General features: G+C 49.1%; 2 protein-coding genes across 3 annotated transcripts in view; one reads left to right on the top strand and one right to left on the bottom strand.

Moving 5' to 3' along the window:
- The window catches only part of LOC142291650 (THAP domain-containing protein 2-like), a 29,153-nt gene extending 14,960 nt beyond the window's left edge, over positions 1-14,193 (bottom strand). The window contains exons 1-2 of the mRNA XM_075336328.1: positions 13,948-14,193; positions 7,002-7,197 (exon numbers count right to left, since the gene is read on the bottom strand). Coding sequence (XP_075192443.1) covers positions 7,002-7,197; positions 13,948-14,018 — 267 coding nt within the window. The 5' untranslated portion in view covers positions 14,019-14,193. The remainder of the gene's footprint in view (positions 1-7,001; positions 7,198-13,947) is intronic.
- PSPH (phosphoserine phosphatase) overlaps positions 14,092-25,001 on the top strand; it is a 46,204-nt gene continuing 35,294 nt past the window's right edge. Inside the window, exon 1 of one of the 2 annotated variants that reach the window (XM_075336326.1) lies at positions 14,092-14,271. The gene's annotated coding sequence lies outside the window, so the exon portion shown is untranslated. The remainder of the gene's footprint in view (positions 14,272-25,001) is intronic. The other variant, XM_075336327.1, reaches the window with a different exon arrangement.

Here is a 25,001-nt window from a genome sequence, read left to right as displayed (position 1 = left end):
ACCAACGACCTCATTCACAACTCAGAGCTCAGACACGTACTACCAAGATCGTTATACAGGTCGCTGTATCGTTGGGAAGATCTGACTGTGTGACATCTCACCAGCGTCTACGTAGCGACTTACCAGCGATCAGGTCGTATCGTTGTCGGGATCGCAGGAAAGTCGTTAAATTGTGATGGGGCTTATGTCTGCACAAAAGAGACAATTCATGAGTGAACGACAACAACCCAAGAAGAAGAATAGATTAGGTGAGAATAGGGCAAAAACAACAAACTGTATATAAACTAAGCGGATGAAATAAAAAGGCATGGTGGAACAATTGGAGCACAGTAGATGACACTTGGATCACGCTCAGAGCAGAGTTTAACCCAAGTGTCACTAGCATATCACATCCGATACTATATGCCAGTCTGACCCCTGCCTAAACCAAAGAATCTCTAGTATTATTTAAATTAGAAATGCCCCTGCGCTCCTCTGCTCCAGCAACTGCACGATGAAAGCAGTCCGTGTGTGAATAGCGACCACAGAATAAGCAGCATGTGCTCATAACTGGGCATTGAGGAGTGCTATAAACTGGTTGTTATAGATGAACTAATGGGATATTGGTGTGTAGTTTGAAGTTCCACCACATCTCTGCTACTATGTCTGCACAATAGAAACAATTCATGTGTGAACAGCGACAACACAATACATTTAAATAAGAAAAGGGCAGAGAGGAGTGGCAGAAACAACACATTATATAGAGACTAATAATGTAAAGTGATATCTTTACATAACTTTAAACCTAGTGGAGTTTAAATATCCACCACGTCTCTCTGCTCCTAAGGCCTCTTTCACCCGTCCGTGAAAAAACCACGCAAGTTTTTCACGGACGTGTCAGAGGTGCGTTTTTCCCTCCATGAGCCGTGTTTATGGCCTACATGTGTTCTCCGTATGTTATCACGAAGAACGGGAACTCTCTACTCACCTGTCCCTGGCGTCGCTGTCCGTGGTGCTGATCTTCGGTCTCCGGTCCTGCTGACTCCCCGCTGCTGCTGCTTCAGGCCGCAGTGAAGTGAATATTCAATGAGCGTCGGTCGGAAGCAAGTGACAGCAGCGGCAGAGACAGCAGGGCTGGAGAAGGTGAGTAAAGTTTTTTTTTTTCTCAAACACGTGTGTTTTCTCCGGCGCGTGTCACACCGAACACCTCCCTGTGGTCCATTTGCGTTTTGTGTGACACCCATGATGCCGGAGAAAAATGGACATGTTGACGTGTGGAGCATACGGACACACGTATGCTCCACACGTACACACGGTCCATAGCAGAACACGCACGTGAGCGCATACCCATTGATTTTAATGGGTATACGTGTGCCCGTGTCTCCGGTACGTGAGGAAACGGACCAAACACGTACCTGAGACACGGACGTGTGAAAGAGGCCTAAGGCTATGTGTCCACAGTAAAAGGTCCCTGCGGATTTTTTTGCCTGAAAATCCGCAACTTTCGCGGCAAATCCGCACCCGCGGATTTGCCGCGGATTTGCCGCGGATTTACCGCGGATTTTGATGCGGATTTTATTTTTTTTTTTTTCCCCATTCAAAACAGAAAATCCGCACCAAATCTGCACCAAACAATTGACATGCTGCAGTTTGTTCCGCATCAAAATCCGCGGCAAAATCCGCAGCGGAAAAATCCGCAGCATGGGCACAGCATTTCCAAAATGCCATTGAAATGGCTTGGAAGTGCTGCTGCTGCAGATTTTCGGCAAATCCGCGCTAAATCCGCGGCAAAATCCGCGTCAAATCCGCGATAAATCCTGTAGCGTGGGCACATAGCCTAAGACAGCATTCTCTATCCCCACCCCTTTTATGGTTAGAAATCTGTTCTATTGCATACACTTAGCGACGTTATACTACCATCATGAAAGGAAATAAAATATTTGGAAGATTGGAATTTATTGCTATCACTTTTGTGGTTTTCAATATCATGGAGATGTTCCCTGATAATTGTTTTAAGTTGGCGGGTTGTACTCCCCACATGCTTTAGTTTGCTGGAGATACATGCCATGGTATATTGTATTTTGTGGACTATAAGATGCATCGGACCATAAAGCTATGTGCGCACACTGAGAATTTGGTTGTTAAAATTTCTGTCCCAAATCTGTATTTCTTTGCAGGAAAACACTGCCTATCCTGGCCCATCCTGGTATACATGTCCCCCATCATGCCGCACAGATAAAAAAATAAACGATTATACTCATCATTTCTCTAATGCACAGTGTCCTCTTCTGATGCTGGCAAGTGACTTCAGCGTGTAAGCGTGGCAGTGCATGGGGGGCTAATGGGAGCGAGTGCAGACACCAGCCAACATGCTATCTAAATGCCTCTGCCAGTGATTGACAAAGATATTTAAATACTTAAAACAGCAGTAATCAAGTTGCATTCTGATCACTTCTGTTACAGGCAGATACCGGCTACGTATCACAGCAGTCAACATTTGCCCGGTATGGAGCGGGTTCAGCTTCTGAACCTGCTCCATACAAGCATTTCCCTATGGTGACATATTTACGTCATGATGCACAAAGGGGTTAATTTCACTTGTCTGTTCCTTTTCTTGAAGAGGCAAAAGGGAGATCCCTAATAGATGTGAATGAACACTTAAACATTTATTAAATGTGCTTCAATCAAAAGAATGTTGCTGCACATCACAATACACTATTTTATACATACATCTTACAAAAATACATACAATTCCAGATACAGAAACATACCTAGACACGTACACATACAATACGCAGACATGCACATGCAGACACGCACGTAGGCACCTTCACACGTCCGTGATTCCAGTATGTATGCTGTTCATTTTCATACGTTTCGGACATATGCAGACTCATTAAAATCAATGGGTCTGCGCACACATCTGTGTTCTTTCGCGTGTCCGTGTTCTGCACAGAGACAAGTCCATTTTTCTCTGGCAGCACGGGTGTCACACAGACAGCACATTGATGTGATCCTTGTGATAGGTACTGGAGAAAACAGGTGTCTTTGAAATAAAATTATTATCTATACTCACCTGTTTTCGGCACTGCTGTCACTTGCTTCCGGGCCTGCTCATTATGCTAATGCATATTCACTGCACCGCGCGGACCCAGAAGCAGCGGCGCCGGGGACAGGTAAGTATAGAAGTTCCTGCTGTCCGTGTGCTATCACAGAGATTTTCTTATATAATATATATATATATATATATATATATATATATATATATATATATATATATATATATATATATATATATATATCTCACACACACACACTAATATATATATTAGTGCTTTGCGAAAGTATTCGGCCCCCTTGATTTTTTTCAACCTTTTCCCACATTTCAGGTTTCAAACATAAAGATGAAAATTTTAATGTTATGGTGAAGAATCAACAACAAGTGGGACACAATTGGGAAGATGAAAGAAATTTATTACTTATTTTAAACTTTTTTAAGAAATAAAAAACTGAAAAGTGGGGCGTGCAATATTATTCGCCCCCTTTACTTTCAGTGCAGCAAACTCACTCCAGACGGTCATTGAGGATCTCTGAATGATCCAATGTTGTCCTAAATCACTGATGATGATAAATATAATCCACCCGTGTGTAAACTAGTCTCTGTATAAATGCACCTGCTCTGTGATAGTCTCAGTTTTCTGTTTAAAGCGCAGAAAACATCATGAAGACCAAGGAACACAACAGGCAGGTCCGTGATACTGTTGTGGTGATATTTAAAGCCGGATTTGGTTACAAAAAGATTTCCACAACTTTAAACATCCCAAGGAGCACTGTGCAAGTGATCATATTGAAATGGAAGGAGTATCATACCACTGCAAATCTACCAAGACCCGGCCGTCCTCAAAAATTTCATCTCAAACAAGGTGAAGACTGATCAGATATGCAGGCAAGAGGCCCACAATCACTCTGGATGAACTGCAGAGATCTACAGATGAGGTGGGAGAGTCTGTCCATAGGACAACAATCAGTCGTACACTGCACAAATCTGGCCTTTATGGAAGAGTGGCAAGAAGAAAGCCATTTCTCAAAGATATCCATAAAAAGTGTCATTTAAAGTTTGCCACAAGCCACCTGGGAGACACACCAAACATGTGGAAGAAGGTGCTCTGGTCAGATGAAACAAAAATGGAACTTTTTGGGCACAATGCCAAACGATATGTTTGGCGTAAAAGCAACACAGCTCATCACCCTGAACACACCAGCCCCACTGTCAAACATGGTGGTGGCAGCATCATGGCTTGGGCCTGCTTTTCTTCAGTAGAGACAGGGAAGATGCTTAAAATTGATGGGAAGATGGATGGAGCCAAATACAGGACCATTCTTGAAGAAAAGCTGTTGGAGTCTGCAAAAGACCTGAGACTGGGACGGAGATTTGTCTTTCAACAAGACAATGATCCACAACATAAAGCAAAATCTACAATTGAATGGTTCACAAATAAACGTATCCAGGTGTTAGAATGGCCAAGTCAAAGTCCAGACCTGAATCCAATCGAGAATCTGTGGAAAGAGCTGAAAACTGCTGTTCACAAACGCTCTCCATCCAACCTCACTCAGCTTGAGCTGTTTGCAAAGGAAGAATGGGCAAGAATTTCAGTCTCTCGATGTGCAAAACTGATAGAGACATACACCAAGCGACTTGCAGCTGTAATCGCAGCAAAAGGTGGCTCTACAAAGTATTAACTTAAAGGGGCCGAATAAAATTGCACGCCCCAATTTTCAGTTTTTTATTTTTCAAAAAATTTTAAAATAAGCAATAAATTTCATTCACCTTCACAATTGTGTCCTACTTGTTGATTCTTCACCATAACATTAATATTTTTATCTTTATGGTTGAAGCCTGAAATGTGGGAAAAAGTTGAAAAAAATCAAGGGGGCTGAATACTTTCGCAAGGCACTGTGTATACATACATACATACATATATATATATATCTATATATATAATTGCCTTATTCTGTCTGTCTGTCTTGCTCCAAAATTGTGTCCTTACGGTGACACAAAGCTGATTGGCCGCTGGGCTCGCCATGGCCCCGCCCCCCGCACGGATTGGCTGCTCGCCTCGCCTTGGCTCCTCCCCCCACGGATTGGTCGCTCGCCTCGGCCTGGCCCCGCCCTCCGCATGGATTGGCTGCTCGCCCCGGCCCTCCGCACGCCTTGCCAGACATAAACTTGCGCTGCTGGGATCGTGACTGAGCCGGTGGACGCTGGTAACCATTATACACATCGGGTAACTAAGGTCCCTTAGTTACCCGATGTGTATCATAGTTACCAGTGTACACCGGCTCCGTCACGATCCCAGCAGCGCTAGACATAACCTTGCGATGCTGGGATCTTGACGGAGCCCGTGAACGCTGGTAACCATTATACACATCGGGTAACTAAGGTCCCTTGGTTACCCGATGTGTATCATAGTTACCAGTATACACCGGCTCCGTCACGATCCCAGCAGCGCTAGACATAACCTTGCAATGCTGGGATCTTGACGGAGCCCGTGAACGCTGGTAACCATTATACACATCGGGTAACTAAAATCCCTTAGTTACCCGATGTGTATCATAGTTACCAGCGTACACCGGCTCCCGGTACACATGTGCAGGGAGCCGGCATTATACTCCTCTCCCCCCAGGACTACTCCTCCTATTACAGTCCTCCTATTATACTCCTCTCTGAGTATAATAGGAGAACTATTATAGCATGGGGGATGTAGCACGATGGGGGATGTAGCACGATGGGGGATGTAGCACGATGGGGGATGTAGCACGATGGGGGATGTAGCACGATGGGGGATGTAGCACGATGGGGGATGTAGCACGATGGGGGGTGCGCAGCATGGGGGATTTAGCACGATGGGGAGTGCGCAGCATGGGGGATGTAGCACGATGGGGAGTGCGCAGCATGGGGGATGTAGCACGATGGGGAGTGCGCAGCATGGGGGATGTAGCACGATGGGGAGTGCGCAGCATGGCGGATGGAGCACGATGGGGGGTGCGCAGCATGGGGGATGTAGCACGATGGGGAGTGCGCAGCATGGGGGATGTAGCACGATGGGGAGTGCGCAGCATGGCGGATGGAGCACGATGGCGGGTGCGCAGCATGGCGGATGGAGCACGATGGGGAGTGCGCAGCATGGGGGATGTAGCACGATGGGGGATGTAGCACGATGGGGGATGTAGCACGATGGGGGATGCGCAGCATGGGGGATGTAGCACGATGGGGAGTGCGCAGCATGGGGGATGTAGCACGATGGGGGGGTGCGCAGCATGGGGGATGGAGCACGATGGGAGGTGCACACCTCCCCCCAACACACACAACACACCACACACACACTGGGAACCCCAAACACCGCCATACACAGACACCCACACACACAGACAACGCTGCACACACACAACACCCAACACACAAACACCGCGGCATACATAAATATACGCACATACCGCACAACACACACATTGCACAAAACATACCTCCCCCAAAACACACCACACCCACACAAACCGCGCAACACACACACACAAAACGCTACAGACACACAGCGCTCCACAAACAACACAACACACGCAACACACATACAACACCGCTCTCACCCCCGCCACACCCAGACAACACCCAGAACATGTACAGCGCCCTACACAAACACTTGGTAACTACACACAACAACATCTATATATATATATATATATATATATATATATAACAAAAATCATACATGAACTACACAATACGTAAATTCTAGAATACCCGATGCGTAGAATCGGGCCACCTTCTAGTATATATATATATATATATATATATATATATATATATATATATATATATATATATATATATATATACATACACACACATACATAGGCAGTTGTGTACAGGGGCAGTTCCGGTACTTTTAGCTTTGTATGAATATCTCACGATGTGGAAATTAGACTGTTACCCATTGATACAAGCCCATCCCTCGAGTGCATACCTTTTCCACCATGTGGCCTGGGTAGATAAATATTGTTGGTACGGCATTCGTTCTTAGTCGCACAGTTTGCCCCGTTCTGTCAAAACACGATTCTTCAAAATGTTTTGAACACAAGAAGGTGTGTAGACTTGGGGAGAAGTTTTCTCTGTTCACGAGGTTAAGCCACTGTTTTCTTCTTTCTGGGTTTGAAGGAAATCTGTATAATGCATAACACCTAATATTGTCAGTACATAAACACCATTGAGAAACCTAGGAAGGTGCTTAGTGGCTAGTGACAGGGACCCTCCATGGCCCTTACTAGGGGGCATTAGCCTAGGGAAATGCAGCAGCCTCCCCCAGACTTCACTGGAGATTATCTGTACTTCATAATCATTCTGTCGTTGCTGTAATAAAATCTGATTTACGTGCACTGACTTTCTGGTTAGCCAGATATATAAGAGGCAGAAATGCAGGGTGGAGGACAGAGCAGCAGCCTGAACCAATGAGGAGATAGGAGGTGTGTCTGAGACTACCTCTGACCCCTGTGGACACTATAGCTAAAAAAAACCCCAACACAGATGACAAGATCTAAGGGGGAAGATTACTGGGTAAATATCACTTCATGTCTTGACTGACCAATCACCTTACTTTTATTTTAAGGTTTGTTCTCATGATGTGTCTGCCTGAAGGTTGAAAGTCTGGGCTGATGGCATGGTTGAGCTTGTCCAAACTGCACACTGCCTAAAGGCCCAGTCACACACAACGACTTACCAGCGATCCCGAAAAACGATGCGACCTGGTAGGGATCGCAGGTAAGTCGCTGGGAGGTCGCAGGTGAGATGTCACACAGTCAGACCTTACCAACCATGCAGGAACGATACAGGTCACAGTAGCGACCTGTATAACGATCTCAGCAGTCACTGTGACCCTGCCACACAGTGATGCGTCCTGCCCAGCAGGACCTCACCTTTGAAGAAAATGGCCTGGACCTTTCTGCAACGACTAGAGATCTCACAGCAGGGGCCTGATCGCTGGTAGGTGTCACACATAACAAGATCGCTAACGGGATCGCTACTGCGTCACAGAAACCATAACTCCGCAGCGATCTCGTTATGTGTGACGGTACCTTTATACTGTTAGCTGTGCCTCTGTATAACTGGAGGAGCGCAGAGACCAGTTGGATCCAGAGATCTGGCCAGCTTCAGAGCAGCACTCTCTGAATCCAAGAGTTTGCTGTGTTCCCATTGCCTCGGAAGGGAAGGAGCGCACTTTGACTTTTGGTGCGAAATTTTGACTGGAATTGCCTGCGGACGCCATGTCACATTGGCAGAGCCCCTACGGTGACGAGACAGGAGAAACCCCCAGAAGTGACCCCATTTTAAAAACTGCACCCACCAAGGAATTTAAGTATGTATTGATAAAAGTTTATAAGATTGCAATGCCAAAATTAAAACTTATGGGGGGTGGGGAATTTCCACTAAAATGTTGCTTTAGCTCCATATTTTTCATTCTCATATGTGTCAATAGGAAAAATGGATCTCAAAATTTGTAAAGCAATTTCTCTCAAATGTGCCAATACCCTATATATTGACAATATCAATGCCCCTAATGTGACCCCAATTTCGGAAACTACTCTCCTCCAGGAATTCATCTAGCTGTATGGGGAGTATTTTAAACCCACAATTTCCCTCACAATTTTTAGAATTCTGGGTCATGGCAAAAGAAAATAGTATTTTTTTTCCACTAACATTATTTTAGGATAGCCCCAATTTTATCATTTACACAAAAGGTAAAAGGAAAAAAATGGACCCCACAATTTGCATGGCAATATCGATTGGATATGGAAATCCCGAATATATGGCAGAAACTACTGTCTGCACACATGGAGGCACTCCATGAGGGAAGAAATGCTATTTGCCTTAAGCCATGTGCACACGATGAGTATTTGGTGAGTTTTTACCTCAGTATTTGTAAGGTCAAAAGTAGGAGTAGTGCTTGTGTTTCTATTATACTTTTCCTCTGAATGTTCCACTCCTGGTATTGGCTTATACATACTGAGGTAAAAAAAGGTCACCAAATACTCAACGGGTGCATGTTGCCTTACAGATACTGAAGTAAAACACTGACCAAATACTCAACGGGTGCAGATGGCCTTGTAGCATCCACGTTTTGCAGTAAAAGTTTGTGAAGCTCCTGAAGTGCTAGAATAGCAGAAAACCCCCCAAGTTGCCCCATTTCGGAAACTACACCCAGGAAATTCATCTACACCAGGGGTGGGGAACCTCCGACCTGCGGGCCATTTGCGGCCAATGATTACTTTTTCTGCAGCCCCGAGCACAGTCCCGAGGACCACTATGCTTGGACAGCAGCTGCAGTATTGCCGGCTGACGGTCCTTTAAATCCCAATGCGTGATGCAAGGACACGCACGCAGCAATTACTACTGAAAGCTGTGTGCATAAGCTATTAGGTCCTCACGCTGGCCTGTGCCAGTGTGCTCAGGGCTTACTTTATGGGCGGGGTAAGCATGAGATCTACTCCCGACCCACAGAAAAAGAGGAGCAGGACCTTTACCAGCCTCACTGCTGTACATGCCTCCCGATGCTATGTGACTCCCCCCTCAGTTCTATGTGCCACCCCCCCAGTGCTGTGTGTCACCCCACTACTGTCCATTTCCCCCGTCCCAATGCTGTCCGTGCCCCTCTGGTGATGTTTGTGCCCCCCTGGTGATGTCCATGCTCCTCCAGTGCTGTCTCTGACCCCCCCCTCAGTGCTGTCCATCTTCCCCCAGTCCTGTCTGTGCTGGCCAGTGTTGTCCTTGCTGCCACCAGTGATTTTTATTATCCCTTAGTGCTGTCTGTGCCCCCTTGGTGAGGTCTGTGGTCCCTCCAGTCCTGTCCGTGCCGCCCCCAGTAATGTCTGTGCCTCTCCTGTGATGGATATGTGCCCCCAGCCCCTCACGTGATGGATATGTGCCCCCAGCCCCTCACCTGATGGATATGTGCCCCCAGCCCCTCACGTGATGTATATGTGCCTTCACCCCCTCACGTGATGTATATGTGCCTTCACCCCCTCACGTGATGTATATGTGTCCCGAGCCCCTCACGTGATTTATATGTGCCCCCAACCTCTTACGTGATGTATATGTGCCACCAGCCGCTCATGTGATGTATATATGCCCCAGCCCCTCATGTGATGTATATATGCCCCTAGCCCCGCCTGTGATGTACACTGGAGGTCAAAATTACAGAATAAATAATTTCCTAAATGTTAAGATCATTGTGTAGTAGTCCTTCTTTTATAAATTGAATTTATTCTAAAATGCATAATAAAAATGTAAACAAATCAGAGTGAAGAGAGGGTTAATGCCGCGCATCAGCCAAAATGAAGATGTAGCACGTTGATGTTATAAACGTATTCTTTTATTCCATCCATACTATGTTGATGCACTGGTCCTGAAGAAGAGGTATATCCTCGAAACGCGTAGACCGATGGAATAAAAGAATACGTTTATAACATCAACGTGCTACATCTTCATTTTGGCTGATGCGCGGCATTAACCCTCTCTTCACTCTGATTTGTATGCACATCCACGTGGGGCTGCAGCAGACGCCATCATCCTATGCTTTATCAGTGGTTGTGACTATCACAACCTTTTCAGGTGAGTGTATTTTTCCTGATCTACCTCACTGATCTGTTGGTATTACACTATCAGCGCTCCTTATTTTTCAGTTAATAAAAATGTAAATGAGATAAATAAAAAAGAACACTGATCAAAACTAGAGAACACCTTCAGATACCTGCAAGTTATTGGTGTTAATCTGGCACCTGGTGCTAATTTCCTTATTTACTTGACAAACCCCTATTTTAACTGGCAGCCTAACTTTCCAGTTTGCAATAATGGTGTGACTGAAACCCTCCGGCAGCAGGTTGTCCAGATGAAGGCCAAAGGGGTGATCCTACCAGCCATAGCAAGAGAAGTTGGTCATTTCAAGTCTGTGATTTTGAGAATATTGCATCTTTACAACATCACAAACTCTTTCAAGTTCCACAAGAAGGCTGGTCGCTCTCGAAAGACAAATGCAAGAGAGGACAGGATAATGCGGAGAATCTCCGTGGGCAATAGTTTCGACACTGCAGCTGGAATTGCTTGCCAGTTCAGCACTGAACAGGGTAAGGATCTGTCTCGTTATACCGTGCCACGATGTTTAAGAGCATTTGGACTGGAAGCCCACTCTGCAGTGACCAAACCTCATTGGCAGAAAGAGTCAAAAGGCTAGACTCACCTTTGGTGAGGAGCATGTTGTGTGGACAGAGAAGAAGCGGTCCACAGTTCATTTTAGTGATGGAAGTAAGTTTCATTTATGTGGGTCTGATGGGAAACATTATGTTCGTCGACAAACTGGGGAATGACTGAACCCAAGGTGTCTTAAAAAGTCAGTGAAAGGTTATGAAGGAAGTGTCATGGTTTTGGGGAATGTTTTCTGAAGCAGGAGTTGAACCTCTCCTACAGCTACATGGCAGACTGAACGCAAGTGTGTATCAGAACCTTCAACAACAAATGGTTTCTGACTTGCGTTCATCACTCAATCAGCCAGCAATTTTCATGTAGGACAATACTCCCTGTCCCACAGCAAAACGGGTAAAGCAGTTCCTTGAAACAGAAAACATTGACATCAGAGTGAAAGAAGAGTGGACCTAATTCACACCAGAGCAGTGTGAGAGACTAGTGATGTCCTTTGGCCGCAGATGTGCTGAAGTCATTCAAAACAAAGACCTGTACACTTACTACTGATTGGTGGCTGTTGTTACCTTCAGAAAATGTACTTCTAATCTTTCTCTGTGTGAGGAAAGAGTTAACCTTTTTCACTGGCTTAGAAAATAATAGAAATTCATTCTCCCTTGCAAGACCGAACCAGACTTATTTACGTAATAAACTATGAGACCAACTTCAAGGACGCAGAATGTTTTGACTTAGAGACGACTGAAAAACATTCTTGTTATGGAAGAAGAAACGTCACAGACTGTTATGGGAGTATAAGTCATTATATTAATTTCTCTTGCTGGGAATATGCAATCCACGCCTTAATGAATGTAGATTAATGAATATGTATGTTGCATAGTTACGCCCTAATCAACTTTGTATAACTTTGTAATGTAAACAATACCAATACACTTTCTATTCGGAGCCGCACATCTCCAGTCTTATGTGTATAAGGCTATGTGCGCACGTTGCGTAAAAACATGCAGTTACGCTGCGCTTTGTAGCGCAGCGTAACTGCATGCGTCCTGCGGCCCCTGCACAGTCTATGGAGATTGTGCAGGGGCCGTGCGCACGTGGCGTCTAAGAGCGCAGCGCTTCGACTACTGCCGAAGCGCTGCGCAAAAAGAAGTGACATGTCACTTCTTTCCTGCGCTTTGCCGGCAGCTCCTGCTCTGTCTATGGCAGGAGCTGCAGGCAGAGCGCATGGAATCGGCGCTCACTACGGACATTTCTGCAGCGATCTAAAGCGCACATGTGCTCTTCAGATCGCTGCAGAAATTTCTGCAGGGCTTGTACGCAACGTGCGCACATAGCCTAACGGCGTCCACTTGTTTTCATTGAGACGGAGTAGCAGAGGGGGGGTCACCGGTACCCTCTCTGCATTCGGACATCGCTGGCAACAGCTGTGACCGCTAGGTCAACCTAACATCTGTGCTACAGTCATTACTGTTCTCTAATAATGATCATCATGTTTTTGGGCAAAATAAAGGTTTAATGTTGCTAACCTTGGGATCTTTTGTAAAACACTGTTCTAGTGGAATGGTGTACCCCTTACAAAAAAAAAACTTCAAATGTTAATCAATGTAGATTACATTATTTCTGAAAAAAGCAAGTGATCAGACATTGTTCTCTAATTTTGATCTCCGGTGTTTATGTGCCACTAGCCCCTCCTGTTAGGTATAAATGCCCCGAGCCCCGTGTGTGTGTGTGTGTGTGTGTGTGTGTGTGTGTGTGTGTGTGTGTGTGTGTCCGTGTGTGTCCGTGTCCAGCCTCTCTTGTCATGTATATGCCCCCAGCCCCTCCTGTGATGCATTTTCCCCCAACCACTCCTGTGATATATATGATGTACCAATCTTATCACAGAGTTGGCTGCGCTCCAGACTGAGACAAACCTGGAAAAGCAGTTGTGAGAAGCAACATGATCAATATCACCGAACATCACAGCAACCAAAGAAAAGCAGCTCCAGCCACCTCAGTAGGGGTGTAGGGGTGTGATAATTAATTGTTTGACCACATACAGCAGAGTAATTTTCAAGTTGATAATTTTGTGCGGCCTTCGAAGGTTGGTAGAAATTTCCAAATGGCTCCCGGCAAAAAAAAGTTCCCCACCCCTGAAATATAAGTATAGAGACTATTTTGACCCCACAGGAGCCTGTCCATATGAAATCAGTGGGGTTAGACAGCGCCCCTTATATTTGGGGTACGAATTATGAAGTGGGAGACTGAGCCGTGGCGTGGTGCAGACCTCTTGGAGTTGTACCCATGTCACCGCGAGGTCCCTGCCAATGCCAAGCAGGTGCATTGACATAAAAGATGGCTTGTATTTTCACTCTTTTAAAGGGGGTGTCCACTACTCTTACAAGCCCTTCTAAACACTGCATTCCTCAGTGTAAAATCTATAAATGACATTAACCTCCCTGACTGGTCCGGCAATGTCATTATGCCACATGGGCGCTGCAGCCAATCTGCGGCCAAAGATGTGCTGCAGATCTCACACCTCCCTTGGACATTGGTAGCCGCTGATTGGTTGCTGTGCCCATGTGACATGACGATATTCCAGGTTTATGTCATTTTTATTTTACACTGGGGAATACATTGTTGAGAAGGGATTGTCAGAGAAGTGGACACCCCCTTTAAGCTCTTTATGGGGTGACACTTCAGCTGCAGGTCCCCAGGCCATCAGCAGTCACTGATTCATTACCTACCTATGGAAGGTAACATGGAGGTCTCTCTTTGAGTTGTTGGAGCACCACCAGGCAGCGCACGTAGTGGGCATTGCTCTACTACAGCTACGTCCATCTCCTTATCCAACATGGCCGCCGCAGGCTTCATCATATCACGTGATCCGTACGCATGACCGCTGACGTCACTGCTTTTAAGGTACAGCGGGGGTAATCTGATGCCTGGAAGAATTGGGCAGTTGAAGGTTCACCCTCCAGCACAGATGACAGCTGGCTCAGCAGTCCTCCCGGCACAGCAGTGATCAAAGGTCGGGGCCGTGCAGAGCAGCAGCGGGGACCGCAGGCACGGTAAGTCATTCATTCTGTCCTCCTCCATGGAGCGATGCGGGGTAGCTCCTGTCCTGTGTGCTGATGCAATCGCAGGAGACGAGAGCATCATCTGTCACTCTGCCGCCTACACATCGTGCACAAGGGGCTCACACAAGTGGTCAGTACATTCCCAGTGCAGTACTGCTGTGTAGCTATGGGCAGCGCAGAATTCAGCTGCAGGCTCATGTCTCCTTGCCTGCCGGGTACTTGTGACACTTCTATATAGTCCCAGGACTTCACAAAACATATTCTGCCCTCAAATCATAGCCATGTGCAAGACTGAGGCTTATACAGTATGTTTTGTTTCTCTCCAAAAACTGCTCCCAAAATTCCATTAAAGTACTTCACTTTCCATAATATTTTCAGTCCTTCCCATTCAGAGCTGATTCTGACGGGAGTGATGGTGACTGGATGCAGACTCTCTGACGGGAGTGATGGTGACTGGAGGCAGACTCTCTGACGGGAGTGATGGTGACTGAATGCGGACTCTGACGGGAGTGATGGTGACTGGAGGCAGACTCTCTGACGGGAGTGATGGTGACTGGAGGCAGACTCTGACGGGAGTGATGGTGACTGGAGGCAGACTCTGACGGGAGTGATGGTGACTGGAGGCAGACTCTGACGGGAGTGATGGTGACTGGAGGCAGACTCTGACGGGAGTGATGGTGACTGGAGGCAGACTCTGACGGGAGTGATGGTGACTGGAGGCGGACTCTCTGATGGGAGTGATGGTGACTGGATGCAGACTCTCTGACGGGAGTGATGGTGACTGGATGCAGCGTCTGATGGGAGTGATGGTGACTGGATGCAGACGCTGACGGGAGTGATGGTGACTGGATGCAGACGCTGACGGGAGTGATGGTGACTGGATGCAGCGTCTGATGGGAGTGATGGTGACTGGATGCGGGCTCTGACGGGAGTGATGGTGACTGGATGCAGACGCTGAGGGAAGTGATGGTGACTGGATGCAGCGTCTGATGGGAGTGATGGTGATTGGATGAGGACTCTGACGGGAGTGATGGTGACTGGATGCAGCGTCTGATGGGAGTGATGGTGACTGGATGCAGATGCTGACGGGAGTGATGGTGACTGGAGGCAGACTCTCTGACAGGAGTGATGGTGACTGGATGCGGGCTCTGACGGGAGTGATGACTGGAGGCAGACTCTCTGACGGGAGTGATGGTGACTGGAGGCAGACTCTAACGGGAGTGATGGTGACTGGATGCGGACTCTTGACGGGAGTGATGGTGACTGGAGGCAGACTCTCTGACGGGAGTGATGGTGACTGGATGCAGACTCTCTGACGGGAGTGATGGTGACTGGATGCAGACTCTCTGACGGGAGTGATGGTGACTGGATGCAGACTCTCTGACGGGAGTGATGGTGACTGGATGCAGACTCTCTGACGGGAGTGATGGTGACTGGATGCAGACTCTGACGGGAGTGATGGTGACTGGATGCAGACTCTCTGACGGGAGTGATGGTGACTGGATGCAGACTCTCTGACGGGAGTGATGGTGACTGGATGCAGACTCTCTGACGGGAGTGATGGTGACTGGATGCAGACTCTCTGACGGGAGTGATGGTGACTGGATGCAGACTCTCTGACGGGAGTGATGGTGACTGGATGCAGACTCTCTGACGGGAGTGATGGTGACTGGATGCAGACTCTCTGACGGGAGTGATGGTGACTGGATGCAGACTCTCTGACGGGAGTGATGGTGACTGGATGCAGACTCTCTGACGGGAGTGATGGTGACTGGAGGCAGACTCTCTGACGGGAGTGATGGTGACTGGATGCGGGCTCTGACGGGAGTGATGGTGACTGGGTGCAGCGTCTGATGGGAGTGATGGTGACTGGATGCAGACTCTGACGGGAGTGATGGTGACTGGAGGCAGACTCTCTGACGGGAGTGATGGTGACTGGAGGCAGACTCTCTGACGGGAGTGATGGTGACTGGAGGCGGACTCTCTGACGGGAGTGATGGTGACTGGAGGCGGACTCTCTGACGGGAGTGATGGTGACTGGATGCAGACTCTGACGGGAGTGATGGTGACTGGATGCAGACTCTCTGACGGGAGTGATGGTGACTGGAGGCAGACTCTCTGACGGGAGTGATGGTGACTGGATGCGGGCTCTGACGGGAGTGATGGTGACTGGGTGCAGCGTCTGATGGGAGTGATGGTGACTGGATGCAGCGTCTGATGGGAGTGATGGTGACTGGATGCAGCGTCTGATGGGAGTGATGGTGACTGGGTGCAGCGTCTGATGGGAGTGATGGTGACTGGATGCAGACTCTGATGGGAGTGATGGTGACTGGATGCAGACTCTGATGGGAGTGATGGTGACTGGATGCAGCGTCTGATGGGAGTGATGGTGACTGGAGGCAGACTCTCTGACGGGAGTGATGGTGACTGGATGCAGACTCTGATGGGAGTGATGGTGACTGGATGCAGCGTCTGATGGGAGTGATGGTGACTGGATGCAGCGTCTGATGGGAGTGATGGTGACTGGATGCAGCGTCTGATGGGAGTGACGGTGACTGGATGCAGACTCTGACGGGAGTGATGGTGACTGGATGCAGACTCTGACGGGAGTGATGGTGACTGGATGCAGACTCTGACGGGAGTGATGGTGACTGGATGCAGACTCTCTGACAGGAGTGATGGTGACTGGATGCAGACTCTGACGGGAGTGATGGTGACTGGATGCAGACTCTGACGGGAGTGATGGTGATTGGATGAGGACTCTGACGGGAGTGATGGTGACTGGAGGCAGACTCTCTGACGGGAGTGATGGTGACTGGAGGCGGACTCTCTGACGGGAGTGATGGTGACTGGAGGCGGACTCTCTGACGGGAGTGATGGTGACTGGATGCAGACTCTGACGGGAGTGATGGTGACTGGATGCAGACTCTCTGACGGGAGTGATGGTGACTGGAGGCAGACTCTGACGGGAGTGATGGTGACTGGATGCGGGCTCTGACGGGAGTGATGGTGACTGGATGCAGACTCTGACGGGAGTGATGGTGACTGGATGCAGACTCTCTGACGGGAGTGATGGTGACTGGAGGCAGACTCTGACGGGAGTGATGGTGACTGGATGCAGACTCTGACGGGAGTGATGGTGATTGGATGAGGACTCTGACGGGAGTGATGGTGACTGGAGGCGGACTCTCTGACGGGAGTGATGGTGACTGGAGGCGGACTCTCTGACGGGAGTGATGGTGACTGGAGGCGGACTCTCTGACGGGAGTGATGGTGACTGGATGCAGACTCTGACGGGAGTGATGGTGACTGGATGCAGACTCTCTGACGGGAGTGATGGTGACTGGAGGCAGACTCTGACGGGAGTGATGGTGACTGGATGCGGGCTCTGACGGGAGTGATGGTGACTGGATGCAGACTCTGACGGGAGTGATGGTGACTGGAGGCAGACTCTCTGACGGGAGTGATGGTGACTGGAGGCAGACTCTTGACGGGAGTGATGGTGACTGATGCAAACTCTTGTATCTTGGCATCAGATTCTGCCCCCAACAATAAATAGGATACTGAGATTTATTAAATCAGAACTCAGTCTGCCGAATGCACAGATCAACACATGAATAATACTACATGCAGCTAATGCCATGTATGAAACGGCCGCAGATCTGTAAGATAGAGGGGTCACCTATTTATACAGATTTTATTATTTCTGTGAAATCCTGTATATTGATATCGGGGCAAATCAGAATGTCTCATCACTCAAAATGCATTCATTGCTTATATGAATATTAGCTAGTTACGACCTCCTTAATGGGGATGTGCATTTAAACAGAAACCGCTTAGAAAGAGGGAATCTGTCACCAGGTTTTTGCTCCACCATCTGATAGCAGAATAATGTAGAGACAGAGACCCTGATTCCAGCAATGTGTCACTTACTGAGCTGTTTACTGTCATTTTCAGAAAATGAATGTTTTCTCTGCTGCAGATCTAGCAGTTATACAGAGCTCATGAATATGCTGGACTACCTAGCAGCAGGCCAAATAGTCCTCTAATGATAATCTACTGCTGATTAAACAATGATTTTATCAAAACTACACTAAACAGCCCAGTAAATGACATATCACTGGAATCAGGATCTCTGCCCCTATGATATGATGCTCTCAGATTAGGTGGAAAAAACCTGGTGACAGATTCCCTTTAATGAAGTCATGACACCTTCCTGACCGGCCATCATGTTTGCAATCAGTGAGAGCTTCATTAGGAGTGGTCACTATGATGTTGGTGACAGGGAATCTGTCCTCTGCATACTAGTCTCCAGTGGCTTGTCCCAACATTCATGCCTCTGACCGATCTCTCTCTGTCAACGTAAGGTAGTGATGCTGGAAGAAGCCACTGGGGCCGTGTCTAGGACAAGATTGCTGAGAAATCTGTTCCCCAGTGGCTTCTCCCTGCAGTCTCTCCCAATGCACACACATAGAGACCTGTCAGTGTAGTGGTGCGGGGAGAAGGACTAGTCATCTGAGAAACATAGTCCCCCCCGCTGGCCTGTCCAAGTATGTTTTCTTTGAAACACATCAACATTTCTGAGTAAACCATACGAGGGGCGATCCAAAAGTAATGATAATCAATAATAAACACAATGAATATATTAAAAAAAATATATATTTTTCTACATAGTCTCCTAACAAGTCTATACATTTAGTCCATCTCTTTTCTAAACTTAGAATTCCTTTCGAAAAAAAATTCTTGATCTTGACCCTCAAAAAAATCCCCAACAACGGTTATCACGTCGCTATTGTTGTCAAATTTCTTGCCCCGGAGGTGTTCCTTGAGGCGAGGAAAGAGAAAGAAGTCACTGGGGGCTAGATCTGGCGAATAGGGGGGGGGTGTTCCACCAGTTCAAAGCCCGCTTCTTGAATGGTTGCCATGGCAACCTCAGCTTTGTGAGCCGGCGTGTTATCTTGGTGAAACAGCACTCCAGCCCGCAGTTTGCCGCGCCTTTTCTCCTTGATAGCCTCCCGCAATCTTCTTTTCTTTGTCGCTCTATTGGGAGACCCAGACAATTGGGTGTATAGCTACTGCCTCCGGAGGCCACACAAAGTATTACACTTAAAAGTGTAAGGCCCCTCCCCTACTGCCTATACACCCCCCGTGGCATCACGGGCTCCTCAGTTTTCATGCTTTGTGCGAAGGAGGCACACATGCACGCATAGCTCCACTGTTTAGTCAGCAGCAGCTGCTGACTTTGTCGGATGGAAGAAAAGAGGGCCCATACTAGGGCCCCCAGCATGCTCCCTTCTCACCCCACTTTTGTCGGCGGTGTTTGTTAAGGTTGAGGTACCCATTGCGGGTACGGAGGCTGGAGCCGACATGCTGCTTTCCTTCCCCATCCCCTTAGGGCTCTGGGTGAAGTGGGATCCTATCGGTCTCCAAGCACAGGAGACCGTGCTCCGTCCACAGCCCCTGGGAATCTGCTGGACGTGGAGCTGAGTATCGTCAGGGACAGGGCCCTGCTACATTAAGGTACTCTGGGTCCCCGTACAGATCGCGCACACACACCAGCATTGCTGGGTGTGTTAGTGCGCCGGGGACAGCAGCGCGGCGCGCTGGTGCTTTACTCACTGCAGCTTTGCTGAGTGAGTGTCTGTATTAGGAACTGCCGCGCCGGCCGCGGCTGGCGGTTTTTTACACTGCGGCGCGGCTGGGACGTGTGGTGCGCCGGGGAACTTCCGCGCTGGCCGTGCTTATACGACGGCCGCGCTTATAAATCGAGTCCCCGGCTTTTGCGGCCTAGTTCCGTTTCGTTCCCGCCCCCAGGCCTGCCAGTCAGGGGAAGGGCGGGACGCTGGTCAGAACGTCAGCGCTGAGGGCTGGAGTCTGCTTAGTATACTCCAACCCCCCTCACTAGGCACAGTGGGACGCTAGTTTCCCGCACTTTGTCTGGGGCACGCCCACGGCCCGCCCCTCTTCACAGGACGCCGGCAGCCATTCCTGTTTGCAGTCTGAGTGGAGAAGGGACACGAGCTCTGGGAGACCCAGGCACGGGATTCTGGCGGTCACACACCCGCTTTTCAGCGGGCGGTAAGCAGCCCTCGAGGGCTCACCCCACTAGTGCCGCAGTGTTCATTTGTACTTTATGCTTGTATGCTATACATTGCATTGTACGGTCGCTATTCTTGGCTATATACCCTCCTAGATTGCTAGACAACAGCATGTCGTCCGCAAAAAGCAAAGGGGCCAAGACACAGGCTTTCTATGCTACTTGTACCGCATGTAAGGCTGTTCTACCGGCAGGTGCCACTGACCCCCATTGTGTGCAATGTTCGGCCCCTGTAGCACTTGCTCAGTCGGGGCCTCTGCTAGAGGTGGCCCAAGGAGAACCACCTGTGAACACGGTCCAGGTGACAGGGACGGAGTTTGCAGTTTTTGCTGATAAACTGTCGGTGACTATGTCTAAAATCCTTGAGACTTTGCAGTCCAGACCAGTAACTCAGACCATGGGCACTGTTGATTCCAGGCTCCCTGGTTCCCCTCTTTTGGAACACATCCGTGCTCCGGGGGGGTCCCATGCATCCCGGGGTGATGGCTCTGACACGGACGACAGTCCCAGACAGCCTAAGCGAGCTCGCTATGAGCGACCCTCGACTTCATCACACTGGTCAGGGTCCCAGCAGGAAGGCTCTCTGTTTGATGAGACAGAGGTTGCTGATCAGGATTCTGATCCTGAGACCGCTCTCAATCTGGATACACCTGATGGGGACGCAATGGTGAATGATCTCATAGCGTCCATCAATAAAATGTTGGATATTTCTCCCACAGCTCCTCCAGTGGAGGAGTCAGCTTCACAGCAGGAGAAATTCCATTTCAGGTATCCTAAGCGTAAATTGAGTACTTTTCTGGATCACTCTGACTTTAGAGAGTCAGTCCAGAAACACCACGCTTATCCAGATAAGCGTTTCTCCAAACGTCTTAAGGATACACGTTATCCCTTTCCCCCTGACGTGGTCAAACGCTGGACCCAGTGTCCAAAGGTGGATCCCCCAATCTCCAGGCTTGCGGCTAGATCCATAGTTGCAGTGGAAGATGGGGCTTCACTTAAAGATGCCACTGACAGACAGATGGAGCTCTGGTTGAAATCCATCTATGAAGCTATCGGCGCGTCGTTTGCTCCAGCATTCGCAGCCGTATGGGCACTCCAAGCTATTTCAGCTGGTTTGGCGCAGATTGACACTGTCACACGTACATCTGTTCCGCAAGTAGCGTCCTTAACCTCTCAAATGTCTGCATTTGCGTCTTACGCTATTAATGCTGTCCTGGACTCTACAAGCCGTACGGCAGTGGCGTCCGCCAACTCCGTGGTTTTACGCAGAGCATTGTGGTTAAGGGAATGGAAGGCAGATTCTGCTTCCAAGAAGTGCTTAACCAGTTTGCCTTTTTCTGGTGACAGACTGTTTGGTGAGAGATTGGATGAAATCATTAAACAGTCCAAGGGTAAGGATTCATCCTTACCTCAGCCCAGACCAAATAAACCCCAACAGAGGAAGGGACAGTCGAGATTTCGGTCCTTTCGAGGCTCGGGCAGGTCCCAATTCTCCTCGTCCAAGAGGACTCAGGAGGATCAGAGGAGCTCAGATTCTTGGCGGGCCCAGTCACGCCCAAAGAAAGCAGCCGGAGGAACCGCTACCAAAGCGGCTTCCTCATGACTTTCGGCCTCCTCTCTCCGCATCCTCGGTCGGTGGCAGGCTCTCCCGCTTTGGCGACATTTGGCTGCCACATGTCAAGGACCGTTGGGTGAGAGACATTCTGTCTCACGGGTACAGGATAGAGTTCAGTTCTCGTCCTCCAACTCGATTCTTCAGAACTTCTCCGCCTCCCGGCCGAGCCAATGCTCTTCTGCAGGCGGTGTGCTCTTTAAAGGCAGAAGGAGTGGTGATCCCTGTTCCTCTTCAGGAGCAAGGTCACGGTTTTTACTCCAACTTGTTTGTGGTGCCAAAAAAGGACGGATCTTTCCGTCCTGTTCTGGACCTAAAACTGCTCAACAAGCATGTGAAAACCAGGCGGTTCCGGATGGAATCCCTCCGCTCCGTCATCGCCTCAATGTCTCAAGGGGATTTCCTAGCATCAATAGACATCAAAGATGCTTATCTCCACGTGCCGATTGCTCCAGAACACCAGCGTTTTCTACGCTTCGTTATAGGAGACGAACACCTTCAGTTCGTAGCCCTGCCTTTCGGTCTGGCGACAGCCCCAAGGGTCTTCACCAAGGTCATGGCAGCAGTAGTAGCAGTCCTGCACTCTCAGGGTCACTCTGTGATCCCTTACTTGGACGATCTACTTGTCAAGGCACCCTCTCAAGAGGCATGCCAACACAGCCTGAACGTTGCGCTGGAGACTCTCCAGAGTTTCGGGTGGATCATCAACTTTTCAAAGTCAAACCTGATCCCAACCCAATCGATAACATACCTTGGCATGGAGTTTCATACTCTATCAGCGATAGTGATGCTTCCGCTGGACAAACAGCGTTCACTACAGACAGGGGTGCAATCTCTCCTTCAGGGCCAGTCGCATCCCTTGAGACGCCTCATGCACTTCCTGGGGAAGATGGTAGCAGCAATGGAGGCAGTCCCTTTCGCGCAGTTTCATCTGCGTCCATTACAATGGGACATTCTCCGCCAATGGGACGGGAAGTCGAAGTCCCTGGACAGGAACGTCTCCCTTTCTCAGGCGGCCAAGGATTCTCTTCAGTGGTGGCTTCTTCCCACCTCATTGTCAATAGGAAAGTCTTTTCCTACCCCCATCCTGGGCGGTGGTCACAACAGACGCGAGTCTATCAGGGTGGGGAGCAGTTTTTCTCCACCACAGGGCTCAAGGTACGTGGACTCAGCAAGAGTCCATCCTTCAGATCAATGTTCTGGAAATCAGAGCAGTGTATCTTGCCCTACAAGCCTTCCAGCAGTGGCTAGAAGGCAAGCAGATCCGAATTCAGTCGGACAACTCCACAGCGGTGGCATACATCAACCACCAAGGAGGGACACGCAGTCGGCAAGCCTTCCAGGAAGTCCGGCGGATTCTGACGTGGGTGGAAGACACGGCATCCACCATATCCGCAGTCCACATCCCGGGCGTAGAAAACTGGGAAGCGGACTTCCTCAGTCGCCAGGGTATGGACGCAGGGGAATGGTCTCTTCACCCGGACGTGTTTCAGGAAATTTGTCGCCGCTGGGGGATGCCGGACGTCGACCTAATGGCGTCCCGGCACAACAACAAGGTCCCGGCCTTCATGGCACGGTCTCACGATCTCAGAGCTCTGGCGGCGGACGCCTTAGTTCAAGATTGGTCGCAGTTCCGGCTGCCTTATGTGTTCCCACCTCTGGCGCTGTTGCCCAGAGTGCTACGCAAGATCAGGTCCGACTGCCGCCGCGCCATCCTCGTCGCTCCAGACTGGCCAAGGAGGTCGTGGTACCCAGATCTGTGGCATCTCACGGTAGGACAACCGTGGGCAATTCCAGATCGGCCAGACTTGCTGTCCCAAGGGCCATTTTTCCATCAGAATTCTGCGGCCCTGAGCCTGACTGTGTGGCCATTGAGTCCTGGATCCTAGCGTCTTCAGGACTATCTCAAGAGGTCATTGCCACCATGAGACAGGCTAGGAAACTATCCTCTGCCAAGATCTACCACAGGACATGGAAGATATTCTTAACTTGGTGCTCTGCTCAAGAAGTTTCTCCCTGGCCATTTGCCTTGCCTACCTTTCTTTCCTTCCTGCAATCCGGGTTGGAAAAAGGTCTGTCGCTCGGCTCCTTTAAGGGACAAGTCTCTGCGCTATCTGTATTTTTTCAGAAGCGCCTAGCACGACTTCCTCAGGTACGCACGTTCCTGCAAGGGGTTTGTCATATCGTCCCTCCTTACAAGCGGCCGTTAGAGCCCTGGGATCTGAACAGGGTTCTAATTGCTCTCCAGAAGCCGCCTTTCGAGCCTTTGAGGGATGTTTCCCTGGCTCGCCTTTCACAGAAAGTGGCCTTTCTAGTAGCGGTCACGTCTCTTCGGAGAGTGTCCGAGCTAGCAGCGCTGTCATGCAAATCTCCCTTCCTGGTGTTTCACCAGGACAAGGTGGTTCTGCGCCCGATTCCGGAGTTTCTCCCTAAGGTGGTATCCCCCTTTCATCTCAATCAGGATATCTCCTTACCTTCTTTGTGTCCTCGTCCAGTTCATCAATGTGAAAAGGATTTGCATTTGTTGGATCTGGTGAGAGCACTCAGAATCTACATTTCCCGCACGGCACCTCTGCGCCGCTCGGATGCACTCTTTGTCCTTGTCGCCGGCCAGCGTAAAGGGTTGCAGGCTTCCAAATCCACCCTGGCTCGGTGGATCAAGGAACCAATTCTTGAAAGCTACCGTTCTGCGGGGCTTCCGGTTCCATCAGGGCTGAAGGCCCATTCTACCAGAGCCGTGGGTGCGTCCTGGGCATTGCGGCACCAGGCTACGGCTCAGCAAGTGTGCCAGGCGGCTACCTGGTCGAGTCTGCACACTTTTACCAAGCATTATCAGGTGCATACCTATGCTTCGGCGGACGCCAGCCTAGGTAGACAAGTCCTTCAGGTGGCGATTGCTCACCTGTAGGAAAGGGCCGTTTTTTATGGCCCTATCACGAGGTATTATTTTACCCACCCAGGGATTGCTTTTGGACATCCCAATTGTCTGGGTCTCCCAATAGAGCGACAAAG

Source organism: Anomaloglossus baeobatrachus, chromosome 2, assembly GCF_048569485.1.
Source record: "Anomaloglossus baeobatrachus isolate aAnoBae1 chromosome 2, aAnoBae1.hap1, whole genome shotgun sequence".
Taxonomy (NCBI): domain Eukaryota; kingdom Metazoa; phylum Chordata; class Amphibia; order Anura; family Aromobatidae; genus Anomaloglossus; species Anomaloglossus baeobatrachus.
This window is presented reverse-complemented; position numbering and strand designations above follow the sequence as displayed.